A 16273-nucleotide genomic window follows, 5' to 3' on the forward strand; every position below is an offset into this window, starting at 1 on the left:
ATATGTGGGACCGAGTCAAACTAAAATGTAATGCCTCAACTCCTACAATTCCAAGTGTTTGTCAGGTCCGGGGGTCCGCAGTTCAAATACGATTATTTTGGGGGTCACGGCCTGAAAAGTCCTTGTTCTACGTAACTCACAGGGAAAGAATGAGCTGAAATTGAAACAAGCTATTAAACACTCGAAGTGTGAGGGAATGATTGTGATTGACCGCCTTCACCTGTAGGCTAACATGCAGGGCGAGTGGAGGTATTGTCTATCTACTGTATATCGTTACATTTTGCGACGCGGTTCATATCTTGCATGTTCATAATGATAATGATTGTCAAGCCTCGGTGCACGCTCTCCTGTGAGGCGAGGCAAGGAAAGGCAAATGTATTTGTACAGCACAACAAGGCAATTCAATGTGCTTTACACAAAACATTAAGCAAAGAAAACACATTATAAAAGGAGGGTGAGGGTGTACTCGATGTGTGATGAGGTGGTGTCACATATCGTCTCCATTTTTCAACTTGATTTATTTTTTATAAATCTGTGCTATTAAACACCCTTTACGCTTGTGTGTGGCTTTTATAAATATTGAACCAATGAGAAGTATTAAAAAGCGCTTCTGTCTAAACCTCCTAACTCCATTGGAACAAACTGTCTGTCAAACCACCTACAGTAACTCCAACTTGTAGAGATAGTTGTTTTGTCCATCATTAGACTAACAAGCCAAAAAAATCTGCACATTAATGGTCAAAAACCTCCTAACTCCACTTGAGCAAAGTGGTGATAATTTAAGGACACATTCAATTATCTGACAATGTATAAAGTCACCATACCAACTTTGATGATGCAGTATTGTTTTTTTTATATTTGTGGACATAGCTGGTTTCTGCCCGACAACAGAAATATAGAAAACACAACCAGTGACCTTATGCCATTGTGGGCTAGTTAAAGTTTGATTCGAAAATATCATTGCATAATGTTATGAATGATGATGTTTCGTAGAATTCAAGAGGACCGCTCTTAAGATAACACAATAAAAAAGGTTTCTATTACTTCTGGTAAAGCTTGTATGCTCTTGGGAGGAATGGCATCTATATGTTTTTCGGACGTTTATCCTCAGCGCTGGACAATTTTCTCTCTGTGGTGCGACGAGACAAAAATCGGTCTGGCGGAATCCCTCGTCTCCATGGTTCAAGTAACTGATGATAATCATTTCAAGCAGTATAGACTTTCTACACAAGGGTAATAATGTGTGTGCGTGTGGGGGGGGGGGGGTAGGTAGAGGTGGTGCTGACTTAATTACTCATGTCTCTCCAGACACTGATTGCAAATCCATGCGTCTTGATTAGGGGATTCACAGCATAGCCTCAAAGAGAGAGAGAGAGAGAGACAGACAGACAGAGATGATGTGTGTGAGGGAGAGAGAGAAAATGAGATGTTCTGAAGAGCGTTGAACCTTCGGCTGATTTATACTATACTGTAGGTTGAGTTTTGTGTCGTGCTCTGAAAAAAGCAGATCCACGGGTAGCTCTCCACCGCACCGACAAAGTGTTGGAAAGCGTCTGTTGATAAGCATTTGGCCAGTGGTTCCCAAACTGTGGGCCAAATTATTTTGGGGGGTCCCCAGATGATTAGCTTAATGTGCCATATTGTTTTCTCACTCAACAGTAAGCAAACCAACATACAGTATACTGTAAGTGTATACAGGGTATATCTGCACATTTCTAAAGTTACAGTTGCCGAAAATCTACTGTTGAATGGGCGGTGGGTACCGTCGGGTCGCAAGTTGTAGGAAAGTTGTTTCGACCGTCGGATAGCATCGGGCTTGTTGTTGAAAAAGACGTCACTGCATAGTCTATTTTTAGCCCCATAGTAGCCGTCTGTCGGTGTCGGCTCTCAGGTACTCATATTTTTTACTTAAGTAAAAGTAGCAATAGTAATAATGCAATGTAGAAATACTGCAATGTAGAAATACTCTGTTACAAGTAAAAGTCCGGAATTCAAAATGTACTTGAGGAAAAGTACAAAAGTAAGTCCACACCTGCTCCGCTGTATGGAAAACCGGGCATTTTGACTTCAAAGTTTTAATCTAACGGTGACAATAATATTGGTATCAAAATGTATCTTTTTTAAATTTTACCTATTGTTATGGACATACTGACTGAGTTGAGATACAAAGTGAGTGAGAGACACACAGACAGAGAGAGAGAGGAAGAGGGAGAGCGAGAGGAAGAGGGAGATGGGTCGATGAAGAGAGGAAGAGAGGGAGCAAGAGATGACGAACAAGAGAAATAAACAGATTGCTGCTTAACTGAGAGCAGCATTCTCTGCTTGTAAAGCAATTACTGGTACGGAATCTAATACATTGGCCCTGAGCCTTACCGCTTGTTTACACCTGCTCCACTGGACATTGGACATTTTTTATTTGGCATTTTGATTTCAAAGTTTTAATCTAACGGTGACAATAAAAATATTTTGAAAATGGCACATCTACACGCTCTGTGTCGCATCGCGACGCATTGTGAGCTTGTAGTATATAGGGCTGATGGTGGTTAATGTATGTTTTGTAAAATCTACGTAAGTAGTAGTCTAAGTAACTAAAGTTTTCAAATAATTGTAGAGGAGTAAAAGTATAATATTTGCCTCTGAGATGTAGTGGAGTAGAAGTCAAAGTACAGAAAATTGGAAATACTCCAGTAAAGTAAAAATAAATCCCTTAGTTACTTTTCACCACTGATTATACTTTTCATAAATCAGCCAGCATAATGGAAAGGATGTGACTCAGAAATAGAACAGAGATATGGATTCATCTATACTGTACCCGAGCAGGGTGCCCTGCCTGATAGAGTTGTCATAGCGACAACATCTTGGGGTGTGTGTGTGTCTGTGTGTGTGTGTGCACATTAACACTAGTATTGTTTTTATTTTACCTATTGTTATAGACGTACTGACTGAGTTGAGTGAAGTGAGTGAGAGATGGACAGAGAGAGGAAGAAGGAGATAGAGGTAAATGAAGAGAGTGGGAGCGAGAGATGGCGAACACGAGAAAGAAACAGATTGCTGCTTAACTGAGAGCAGCATTCTCTGCTTCTAAAGCAATTACTGGTACGGAATCGAATACAATGGCCCTGAGCCTTACCGCTTGTCTACACCTGTTCCGCTGTGTGGAAAACCGGGCATTTTGATTTCAACGTTTTAATCTAACGGTGACAATAATAAAAAATACAAGCTCTCTAGCTCTACAAGTTGTTGTGATCTTGTAGATCTGCTATTTGCGGCAAATGGTCTCACCAGGATATGGACGCTAGGGTTCAATTCGTTAAAGTAAAAAAAATCCTTTCACACAAAGATTTGGCAGCCCTCCTGTAGTAAGTAAGGACCCCTAGGGGTCCCAGACCCTCTGTTGAAGACCCCTGCTATAAACAAACCTCAACACAAAGCATATTTCTGGGATGTATTTCTTTATGATAAGCCTGTCATCTGAAAAGCCATTTCCCTGCCAAGCGCCCCTCGTCGGGGCTTGAATTACCTTCGCGCCAAGGTCCTCGACCCCAATTCTATGGCGTCTAAATGACTGCCTGAGTGGATTTCTCAGAGAGGGGACCTCGTCGATGACGGCATCTGCAGTCACATTATTCTGTACTGCCTCTAACAACACATTCTGAGTGTGCGCGTGTGTGTGTGTGTGTGTGAGTGATCATAGATAGTACATGTCCAGGTGGCGACCCTATTCTGGAGCAAAAGTTTGCAGATGCAGATCTACAAGATGAAAACGTGCCATTGTGTGCTTGTAGATCGGCTGTTTTTGGTTAAAGAAAACAGTTTTAGGTGCTCCTTAAATTTTGGTGGGTGCTCCTACATTTTTTCTGGTGCTTCTACATTTTTTAAGTGGTAGCACCGGTGCTACCAAGTAAAAAGTTAATTTCGAGCCCTGATATATGTATTAGGCCTGACCTCGACTAGTCGAATAGTCGACTAATTAGTCGCGGGGGGTCCGAGTCGACTGCGTGTCTCTTAGTCGAATTATAAAAAAATATATGTTTTTTAATTAAATTATTCAACTGGTATTTTGACCCACTGGAAGAAAACATACCCACCCTCCCATTCCCGCTGGATTTGTGATATACTGTATTTCTTAAAATTAGAAAAAATTAAGTAGACATTGCGTGGCTCTATCTCAAAATTCTATAAGGCATGGCAACCTTTTCTATCGCACGTTGATAATCTTGCACTTGAACCCCCAACGGAACCTGATTGAGTCTGTAACCTGTATATATGGCAGTAGCCAATCTGTTGTGTGATAAACCCTTGGTGTATACCTGCTTGACACCTCACTGACATGTACAATTGCTTTCAATGAACATACCTGTGTTTACGTTTATAGACCATGGACTTTTTCTTTTATATATACGTGTTATTGGAGATTTTAAGTTGTGTATTTGTATTTGTTTTGTTGTCTGTTGTTGTTTTCCTTTATGTATGTTGGTTTTGTTGTTGTCTTGTTTTGCTGTTTATATCCTATTCAATTTATCTTTTTTCATACTTGAGATTTGTCTATCCTGTAACTTAATTATTTTGACCCTTTGGAGATACTCTGTTTATTTGCTTCAGTAATTACTGTATTACTTGTGAGTATGCAAAAAAAACAAAAACTAATAAACAAAACGTTAAAAAAAATATATATATATATTCGACAGAGATTGGCCTAGTTTTTTATATTAATGAACTAATAGTTTGCCAAAAATAGGATATACATCATGATTTATTGGGAGAAACCAATAGTACATATTAAATCAGACACTAAGCACCCCTACAGCCCAAATGGAATGTTCCTCTATTGCATAACATATTTTTTGCATGATTTGACTGAGAGATTGGCATCGAATCAGACTGATTCGATGCCAATCTCGGTCGAATCATGCAAAAAAAAAAAAAAAAAAAAAAAGTCGACTGCCAGTCGACTATTGGCAATTAGTCGCCAATCAGATTTGACTATACAAATCCTTAGTCGGGGACAGGCCTAATATGTATTAAAAAAATATATAGAGAAAAATATATATACGCCCACAAACATTGGTCCCCGACCCACTCCCATAAACAGGAGCTTTGACCTCTGACCCAACTGAAGTGACGAGAAATGGCACAGAACATGAGTGCAGCTTTCTTTCACTATCGTCTCTTGCCGGGTGGAAACCTTATATGTCCAAAACTGTTACTTTTCAGGATTCAAATTCAAACGCAGCAAAAGTAGCTGATCTACAAGCTCAAAATGCCTTGCTTCGCGCCACATTTCGAGCTTGTTCTTTTGATGCTTTCGTGTGACGCAGTAGTACGATCAAGTAGGGCATTAATCAGTGGTGGAAAAAGTAATCGCATACTAAAAGTAAAAGTATCAATACTGCAATGTAAGTAAAGTTAAAGTCTGGTATTCAAAATGTACTTGAGTAAACTAGTAACTAAAGTTTTCAAATAATTTTTGTGGAGTGAAAGTACAATATTTGCCTCTGAGATGTAGTGGAGTAGAATTAAAAGTATAGACAATTGGAACTACTCCAGTAAAGTAAAAATACCTATTTTTTAAAAAAGTACAGTACTTGAGTACTTGAGTGTTACTTTGCAACACTGCCGACAGCAACAATTATGTACAGTTGACCTGGTCCATGCCAGACAGACGCCAAAATTGCCAGTTCTACGCCCCTACCTCACCTTTCCTGTCAGGACCGCTGCGCCTTCGGAAACGGTTACTTCACATGTGCAATGACACACATGCCACATTATGACTCATGACCAGTGTGTCTGTCCAGAAATAGAGGCCAGAGAGTTTAGAGCTATGGTTCTCGAACCTTTTCATGTCAAGGACCCCCAAAATCATATGTATTAGGCCGCGGACCCCCATCCCAAAATATTGTATTCCAGGGACCTCTCAGAAGCTAAGATTTGAGTAAAACATTTTCACTTTAAAAATAAATAAATATATATGTCACAGGGAAATTGGAGAACCAGGGAAATTGAAAACGGAGCGCTCGTTTTAGGCGCCTCCAGGCGCGAGTGCCTGCGCCGACCGGCCGATGCTCTGCTAGTCGAATCAGCGCCGTCCGAGTTGTAAACCGATAGGGACAGAATAGATCTTTTCATGGATCACTATCCGTGTGTGTGTGTGTGCGTGTGCGTGTCAGGGATAAACTAAAACAAATGTTAAAAGCCAGAACACAATAAAAGTATCTTAACAGTCATGCTTTCAATAAACCAAATTGAAAGCGTGTGTGTGTGTGTGTGTGTGTGTGTGTGTGTGTGTGTGTGTGTGTGTGTGTGTGTGTGTGTGTGTGTGTGTGTGTGTGTGTGTGTGTGTGTGTGTGTGTGTGTGTGTGTGTGTGTGTGTGTGTGTGTGTGTGTGTGTGTGTGTGTGTGTGTGTGTGTGTGTGTGTGTGGGTGGGGGGTCGGGGCCATATATGTTAGTGCACTGTGGTTGGGAAGCCTCGTGGCTTGCATTCGTGGCTCCCTCTAGTGTTGGTTCTACATAATTGCCTGGGTGGGTGGAAAAAAAACGAGTGCGCCTTCTCCAATTTCCCTGGTTCTCCAATTTCCCTGTAACATATATTCAAAGATTTGCACTTGCGCAGCCTGCCATGGACGCCCCCTGGTACTCCCCCCACCAAGGACCCCTGGGCTTGCAGATATACAAGCTCATAGCATGGCACCGAGTGCAAACTGATGGACCGATCATCGCCAAATTTCTTTTGACATGTTTTGTATTTGTTGTGTGTGTGTGTGTGTGTGTGTGTGTGTACTGTATGTGTGTGTGTGTGTGTGTGTGTTTGTGCCTCTCTACAGGGGGATTCCAGGGAAGAAATGTGGGAACATCGTTGTGAAAGCTGAAGAACTGAGTAACTGCAGAGTGAGTTATAAACATGCATTTACATTTGAACTATAACATTTTTTAAATTTCTGTCAGAAATAGTTATACATCCATAATTATAGGAGAGGTTAGCTTGGTATAAACTTTTGAAACCGTTGACGGCAGTATTTTGTTTTGCATTATTTTGGTATAAAATCTTTACGACAAGTAGCTGCAATTTATTTATTGATCTTGAAAATGTGTGCAAATCTTTGAATATATATTCTTTAAAGCGAACATTTGTAACTGAAATCTTTGCATCTGGGGGTTCTACAAAAAAACAGTTTTTTTTAAACGTATGTTGCTATATATATCAGTGGTTCTCAAACTTTTTCATGTCAGGGACCCCCAAAATGTTTTTGGCCACGGACCAACCCCATCTCAAAATATTTTGTTCCAGCGACCCCCAGAAGCAAAGTTTTAAGTAAAAAAATTATATATATACATTCAAAGATTTGCACAACATTTTCACAATTTAATTCTTTTTTTTGCAGGTCTACAAGCTCGTAGCACCACTTAAACCCTATATATTTGAGCTTGTATATCTGCTATTTTTGAATAGCCAAAGAAATCTTAAAATGACACACAGATGTGCTCCCGGTCTTAATGGGTTAAAGTTAGTTGCTCTGTTTATATGAACAGTATGTCTATGTACCGAGGTCATTCGGTGTAAACAGTGCAGGGATACACACAATGATTTGTAGTCCTTAAGGTGCTTGTAGTCCATTAGACATCCTCTCCTGTCACAACAGCTCACAAATCTTGCTGCTGTGTTTGCACATGGTTGGTACTTCACCCAGTAGATATGGGAGTTTTTTGTCATTAGTCATGTTTTCGAACTCTCCTTGGGTGATTGTAATCTGTGGGAAATATGTGTCTCTGATTCTCTCTCCTCTCTCCTCTCTCTCTCCTCTCTTCTCTTCTGGGGACGATGTGAGGTGTTAACTGCCTCCTTAGTTGGGTGCATAGATTAATTAATAGATAGATGGGTCCATGGATGGATTAAATAACCACTTAACCCTATATATTTAGTTGAACCGGGGTCCTCCAGGACTCTATATTCAATTCAATTCAATCTTCATTTCAGGCCCAGGAAGATCCATATCACAATAAAAAAAACAACACAATAAAATAACAGAAAAAGGAGAAGAAAAAAATTTAAATAAAATGCATATAGCCCAAAGTTCAGTTTCTGACATACAAACATGTGCGCCAATGGTTCCACAGTCGAGAGGAGAACTGTTATGACAGCGATGATGTCATTTACTGACTCAGATGCCCTACGCATAAACCTGTACATACAGTAGGTGGCCAGTGACTTTGGCCAGTTTAACTTTCAAAACCTTTGTGTCATGCATGTCACACAAACAGAATGCGATGCGTTTTTTGTTGATATAACACGTTTTTTCATATAGAGTCCTATCCACAAATCCACCATTTAACTTCCACAATCCACATGATCAAAACCATTGGTGTTTTGAGCCGCATTCTGTTTGTGTGACATGCATGATGCAAAGGTTTTGAAAGTGAAACTGGTCGAAGTCACTGGACTGATACTGTAAGGTTACGTAGCACAGCAGAGCAGGTGGGTACGCCGCCGACACTAACAAACATCTGGCTTGCACTCAGTGGTGTAAAGTAACTAAGTACATTTACTCAAATATCTTTGGCGATAATTGCTGTGTCGCAAGCTTGTAGATCTGCTATTCTCGACAAACATTTGCCCCAGAATAGGGTTCATGTGGTTAATAGATAGATGGGTGGATGAATGGATTAGCGGATGCTTTACGGATTTTAACACAACGGGTGCCAAAAACGGTCCGGACCGTTTTTGACCCAATTTTATTTTTATACGTTGGGCCCAGGTGGGGCGCTCTAACGAAACTTTGGGATCATTAATTGCAAATCTTTGAACATATATATATATTTTTAAAGCCAACATGTTTCACTCAAATCTTTGCCTCGGGTCAGATTTTCCACGATTTAAAAAAAAATAGCAGATCTACAAGCTCGTAGCGCGGCACTCGGTGCCGCGCTACAAGCTTGTATATCTGCTATTTTTGAATAGCCAAAGAAATCTAAAAAAATACAGAGATGACGCGTTCCCGGATTGAATGGGTTAAAACACTCAGAATGTCATTGACATTATTTTTCTCAGCATCAGTGCTGGAGAGTCGGCCAGGTGTGCAGACAAACCATGACATTAAAACCCATTAAGACCTGCAAATGCCTTCTAAATCAGTAGTTCTCAAACTGTTTGTGTCAAGGACGCCCAAATTGATGTATATATATTTGGCCACGGACCCCCCCCATCTGAAAATGTTTTGTGCCAGGGAGACCCCCAGAAGAGAAGAATTGTGTTTAAAAAAATCATTCAGAATGTTTCGAACACTTTTCAAGATTTAAATTTTCTTTTCTCAAAAATAGCAGATCCCGCTGTGAGCTTGTATATCTGCTATTTTTTTAAAACCACTGTTCTAAACCACTGTTCCTACTCTCGTAAGAGTTTTCTGAAAAACTTATGTTGCTCTATAGCTAAAGTCCAGACACAGATTCTTTCCTGGTATAAGTGGGTTAATAGTGTTTTTGTCTTTTTTGAACATAAAGCAAATGCAAAAAAAAAAACTTGTATCACACAGAGTGATACAACGTATTCCTCGTGCTTCTGGAAACACTGGAGGCAATGTTTATATGTTTTTAGTTGATCTGGGCTTTATGGAGTGAAAACAGTCTGGTACTCGGGCTTTATCTTTATTCGTTTTCTATTCCCAGTGGTGGAAAGTAAGTATTGTACAATTTAGTACATTTTGAGGTATGTTTTACTGAACTGGAGTATTTGCAATTTTCAGTACTTTTACTTCTACTCCACTACACCTCAGAGGCAAATATTGTACTTTGACTCCACTACAATTATATGACAACTTTAGTTACTACTAGTCACTTTGTAGATTTTGATTATTAATACAAAACATACATTAACCTCTTCAGCCCTATATACATTTCGGCCGCTTGAAAATAGCCGATCTGCAAGCTCACAATGTGTCGCATCGTGACACATTGTGAGCTTGTAGATTGGCTATTTTCAAACGATTTTTTTGTACATTTGAAAACTTGTGAAATGGGACATTCTGCATAATGAATACTTACCACTTTTGGTACTTTAAGTGCATTTTGATACCAATACTTTTGTTATTTTACTCCAGATTTTTTCTATTCCGGACAACAGACTATTTCTACATTGCAGTATTGATACTTTTACTTAAGTAAAATAATTGAATACTTTTTCCAAGACTGTCTATTCCCCCACGATGGATTTCAACCTGGGGGGTCTCTCTCTCCGTAGGAGTCTGTGATGATGCAGTTTTGTGGGAATAAACTGGACAAGAAGGATTTCTTTGGGAAGTCGGACCCCTTCCTGGTTTTCTACCGCAGCAACGAAGATGGAACGTGAGTGTCCTTATCTTCACCCCTTCCTTTGTTTCCGTCATCCATTCATTTTCAGCTCAGTTCCTCCTCTTCCCGCTGGAGGAATAGTTTTTTTAATCGACGTGTGTGTGTGTGTGTGTGTGTGTGTGTGTGTGTGTGTGTGTGTGTGTGTGTGTGTGTGTGTGTGTGTGTGTGTGTGTGTGTGTGTGTGTGTGTGTGTGTGTGTGTGTGTGTGTGTGTGTGTGTGTGTGTGTGGACATAAATGAATGGTTGAAATGTGTAGGTTTACCATCTGCCATAAAACAGAAGTGGTGAAGAACACGTTGAATCCAGTATGGCAGGCCTTCAAGATCCCAGCCAGGGCTCTCTGCAATGGAGACTACGACAGGTCAGTTCGGTTTGGACATTGATTGAATACTTTATTAGGCAGAAATGTTAAACAGCACGTGTTACAGTCAGACATTAAAGGCTAAAAGGATGACACAAAAATAGTCCCGGCCCGGGGCCTTGTTTTCATTGTGGTCCTAGGTATTCAATTCATCAACATAGCATAAGAAATGACACGATAATAATTGTCATCAACAAATACAAAACACTATTATGTACAAAGGAGAAAAAGGAAAACTGGCGTCAGTGAATGACACCTCCTTTCTATGGGAATTTACATAGACCTCCCCTGTGGTCTCCTGATGATGTTTCAGGCCAGTTTTGAAAGAAACCAGTGATTCTCTTGTTTAATGCATGGTGTCAGGGCATTCCACATTTTGGTGACAGAGCAGTAGCAAGTCTCTCTGTTCTATTCTAGTCTTCTGAAGTAGAAACATGTATACGGCAGTGGTTCTCAAACATTTTCAAGTCAAGGACCCCCAAATTGATATGTATTTATGTATCAACCCCCCATTTGAAAAGATTTTGTAAAAAGATTTTGTGAAAAGATTTATGTAAAAAAAAAAAAAGTTGAATAAAAATTATTAAGTTTTCCAAATATAGTTTTCAAAAATATTTTTGAATAGCCAACATATAAATGGATAAAGTGGAAACATACCTTTAACAATTAAAGGTATGTTTTCTTTGCTTAAAATTCGGATAGTACTAATTGCTATAGAGTGTTTGTTCAGTAACAGGAGTCTCCATGTCTTTCCAGCTCTTTATTAGACAGAAAATACATGTTCAGCTCTGGATACCAATTGTATCCAATCAGGATAGAGAACTCAGTCAGGATACAGATTAAACAAGTGAAATTGGAAGTAATGACACAAAGAAATGAGCAGACAAAATTGGAACTGAAACACTATAAAACATCAAGCCGATGAATGGGTACTCTCTCCTGATTGGCTGAAATTTTGTCACCCACCTGAAAATGCATTTTCTCTTTATTAAAGAGCTGGAGAGACATGGAGACTCCTGTTACTGAACAAACACTATAGCAATGATTACTATCAGAATATAGTGCTTTAACCTTTTAACAAAAAAACGTTTGTTTTAACCAAAGAATATCACTTAGCCTACCCACCTTTTAAAGTGGTTTATAAGTGGTTTGGTGTGTGCAGGGTAGACTTTGAGCACATGGTAAAGGAGGTGGGATTTGGGCTGCATCTAAAATGTCAAACAAAATGTATGGATTTGTTCTACTGGAAGGGTTGGACAAAACCGCTAACAGCCTTCTTGAATTATGCACGATGCTGCCAGGTTCCTGTGGATTATTCAATGTATGCTGCAGTTGCAGCGATTTGTCAAAAAAAAGAGTTGAGGGGGGATTTAGTTTTACTAGCACACGACGTGGGTATGAAGACAGTGGAGAGTGTTGGCTTGGTTTTGCCAGATCACTATTACAATGTTCCAGTACATTCTCTTCCTCTTTTGCACTTAATGTGACTCGAGTCAAAATATGGACGGAGTTGATAAATGGTAAATGGTGCATTTATATAGAGCTTTTATCCAAAGCGTTTTACATAGATTGTGCATTACATTCACCCATTCACACACATATCATACACCGATGGCAGAGGAAACCATGCAAGGCAGCAACCTGCTCATCGGGAGCAATTAGGGGTTCAGCGTCTTGCACAAGGACACTTCGACACTAACTCTGGGCGAGCCCGGGATCGAACTGGATCCGGCCGCTCTACCGGCCACTCTACCCCTGAGCCACTGCCGTCCGTTGATCACAGTTGTTCAGTTGCATTAAACCCATTGAAACCGGGAAAGCATCTGTGTCATTTTAGATTTTTGCGTTGGCTATTTGAAAATAGCAGATATACAAGCTCAGCTCATTCTTTTTTTTTCATGCACACACACTTTTGTAGTATTCCGTGTGAAGAGAGCGGACAGTGGGGATAGGAAGAATGTCATTGTGGATATCTGAAACGTTAATTTTGACTACGAAGAATTTCATTACAGATATCTGGAATACATGTCCAGGCTAGCTGTTAAAACGGTGTGTTTAACAACTCAGTGTGTCAGATTAAACTTTTTCATAGATTTTCATAGATAGCTTCATAGACTTGTTTGACCGCACTGTCAGCGCTTTAGATTTGAACCACTTTGAACCGCTAATTAAAAATAGCAGATATACAAGCTCATAGGGCGTCACTTCGTGTTGCGCTATGAGCTTGTAGATCTGCTATTTAAAAAAAATCTTGAACATTTGTGACAAATCTTTGAATATATATATTTTTTAAGTGAATATTTTTTACTTTGCTTCTGGGGGTTCCTGGCACGAATATTTTGAGATGGGGGTCCGCGGCCAAATACGTATAAGTTTGGGGGTCCTTGACATGAAAAGGTTTGAGCACCACTGATATATAGCAACATACTAGCAACATTTTCAGAAGACATTCTTTTTAGAATCTGGTCCTCAGGTCTTAATGTAATGTGTTAATGTAAAACCCCCCTAGGGGTCTCGGAGCCCCTGTTGAAGACCTCTATTCATTGAGTGGATTAGGTTTTCACATAGCTTCCATATACTTTGCTCCCTAGGCAGGCCCCCGGTTGTCAGTGTCTGTACAGTAAGCTGTTTGTGACAGCCTGACAGCTGTGATGGATTGGGCGACATGCCATATTCTGAATAATCCTCGGAGGAGAGGAGCGCTCATGTATATTTTATCAGACATTTTGATTACCCTGGATAGATGGCCAAAAGAGCTGCACAGAGGAAAGAATGACAGAAGGTGTGTGTGTGGGTGGGTGTGCACGCGCGTGCGCGTACAAGATTATCTCCAGACACACAGACCATTTTCTAGACGCCAAGACTCCTTGCAAAGCCACCACGCCGTATAACAAATCTAACAGCCAAGCATATTTTTTTTGTTACTAGCCAAAATTAATTCCTTATAGTTTATCTCCAAATCTCCATTCCACACAAAACCACCTTTGCGTCGGGGGGTTTTCATTTTAAATGTTGGCTCACTCCTTGTCAATGTCGCCACGTAATAGCCATTTAAATAATGGTAGCTTGCAGCACAGCGGTGCCAAGTTAGGCCTGTCACAATTATTCGCCTAATCGCAATTAGTTGACTTAATTGCAATCATTTCATCATCATTTCCATATTAAAAATGTTTTTGTATGTAATGTATTTTCAGACATTTAAAGAAATTGTGGAAATAGCAGATCTACAAGCTCAGTCGGCTATTTCCACTATACATTTTTTTGTATAAAGTAATTAAATGTGTATGTTATTTGTCATATCTGCCCCGTGCAACTTTTGTTTACGGAGCCTAAAAGCCAAACAATGTTCAACGACAGAAAATCTATTAAATCGTTAATCGCAATTATTTGAGTGACGATTAATCGTCAAGTAAAATAATCGTGACAGCCCTATATACCAAACGAAACGATTATACCAAACTAAACACATTTTATACTAGGGGAATCATGGCTGGAGGTTCCGGCTGTGGGTTCCGGATCAGAAAACCAAAAATGTTATTGATCCCAGCCAGGCTAGATGACCTGCGCTTGGCGGGGTATTCATGCTCTCCAGTTCACCAGAGGTGTTGGTGTTATCAGTAATGAGGGAGGCAGGAGGGCTGAGCCAGCAGACAACTTCATTGATCAGACAGAGGCTGGTCCCCTGGCTTGAAAAGTCTTGGCTAGGGGTGTGTGCGGGTTTGTGTGTGTGTGTGTGTGTGTGTGCGTTTGTGAGAGAGACATTGTGTACCCAACCCAGGGGTGTGAGTGAGGAGATAAGAGAAGAAAAGAGACAAGTTTATCTGGCTGACAATAGGGAGCTGTGTCTTACTGCTGATAAGTGATGTTGTATCGTTTGGCACACACGCACGCACGCACGCACGCACACACACACACACACACACACACACACACACACACACACACACACACACACACAGTGAAGCCTTGAGCAGAGCATGAATTGCACAGATGAGGCTTAACAAAAGCTTAATACGATTGATACACTTTAATACCGCAGCACACACATAAAACATCTACACACGCGTGCGCGCACACACACACACACACACACACACACACACACACACACACACACACACACACACACACACACACACACACACACACACACACACACACACACACACACACACACACACACACACACACACACACACACACAGAGAGAGAGAGCAGCCCCAGAAGGATTCAGCATAAGATGAGTGAACTGTCGGATCGCCCCCATTGCTCTTTTGACATTTTATCAACTCAGCTTTGATGGATTGTGTCATCCTCCCACCCATCCTCTGGGAACACACACACACACACACACACACACACACACACACACACACACACACACACACAGTGTCTCTTGCTAAACGCTTTCTCTTGAGAAGTGCTGTGCTGGTCAAGCAGGACAGCACTGTCCCCAGAGAGTGACATCATCACTGTCGCTGCCTGTCCATTCCCACTCCTGGTGATTCCCAAGGGAGCGCTCGTTTTGGTCCACTCGGTGTTGTGTGTGTGTGTGTGTGTGTGTGTGGTAGATCAAATCCCAAAAGCCTAATATCTCCCCAAGTCAAGGGAGGATTCCCTCTTTGAGTGCTGTAACAGCGCTATGAAGATGCACAACGAGGCACCCAATGGCCGCTAGGCTCATTCAATAGTCCAGGGGTCTTCAACAGGGGGTCCTCAGAGTTACCACAGGGAGGCCAAAAAATCTTTGAATGATAGACTTTATTTTAGATTTTTTTTACATTAACACATCGACCGCCAGAGGTTAATCTCATAATGTACTCACCAGTGCCAAGGTGTTTTTGTTGTTTTTTAGTTTTTTTCATGTCGCCATAGATCTTGTTAAAATCCTTAAGATTGAGCCGTACAAGGTCTGTTTACATCCGCGACATCCCACTGTATCTCCCAGTGAAGACCACGTGTCAAACGGGGTATCCATGTTGTAGTTAGAGCGGATTACGTTAAACAGTGAAATGCGAGGAGAAAAAACTACAGGAAGAGAATTGAGTTTCAGTTTCGTCTGTAGAACGAGAACGGACGTGATCGTCAAAACCGGATCCCAAATAATTCTATTTCCGGTCATCAAACCGGAAACGGAAGTGGATCAAAAAAAATCCGAAAGTGAACCCGGAAGTGAATAGCGCGAAAAGACCGTGGACCGTAGGGCTACGGTCTCGGCGCTTAACAGTTGGATTTAACGGACCGTAGGACTACGTTCTTGGCGGTTAATGTGTTAACCACTTGAACCCTCACATCCCTATTCTGGGGGGAACATTAGCCGAAAATAGCAGATCTACAGTAGATCAGATATTTTCGGCGCAGAGGTTTGGTGTACAGGGAAAAAAGAGCAGACCAAGTACCGAGCCAGAGGTCAAGTTTACAAAGTATTGAGGATTTAAAAAGCCTCACTATGTAACTTTTTTTAATGAATAAAATGTACTGTTGAGTGAGAAAACAATGTTAATGTTAATCATCGGCGGACCCCTCCAAGATCATTTGGGGAACCCCCTGGGGGAACCCGACCCCCAGTTTGA

At 40.8% G+C, this 16273-nt stretch overlaps 1 protein-coding gene across 3 annotated transcripts in view; it reads left to right on the forward strand.

The window, feature by feature from the left end:
- The window catches only part of LOC308079388 (copine-8), a gene marked incomplete at its 5' end in the record, with an annotated part of 106171 nt that overhangs the window by 58631 nt on the left and 31267 nt on the right, over nucleotides 1-16273 (forward strand). For 2 of the 3 annotated variants that reach the window (XM_080420847.1, XM_080420848.1), the window contains 3 exons: nucleotides 6823-6886; nucleotides 10230-10333; nucleotides 10596-10700. In XM_080420847.1, coding sequence (XP_080276973.1) covers nucleotides 6823-6886; nucleotides 10230-10333; nucleotides 10596-10700 — 273 coding nt within the window. Of the gene's footprint in view, nucleotides 1-6822; nucleotides 6887-10229; nucleotides 10334-10595; nucleotides 10701-16273 lie in introns of those variants that run through there. The other variant, XM_080420849.1, reaches the window with a different exon arrangement.

Source organism: Gymnoscopelus braueri, assembly GCF_963280865.1.
Source record: "Gymnoscopelus braueri genome assembly, chromosome: 23".
Lineage (NCBI taxonomy): Eukaryota > Metazoa > Chordata > Actinopteri > Myctophiformes > Myctophidae > Gymnoscopelus > Gymnoscopelus braueri.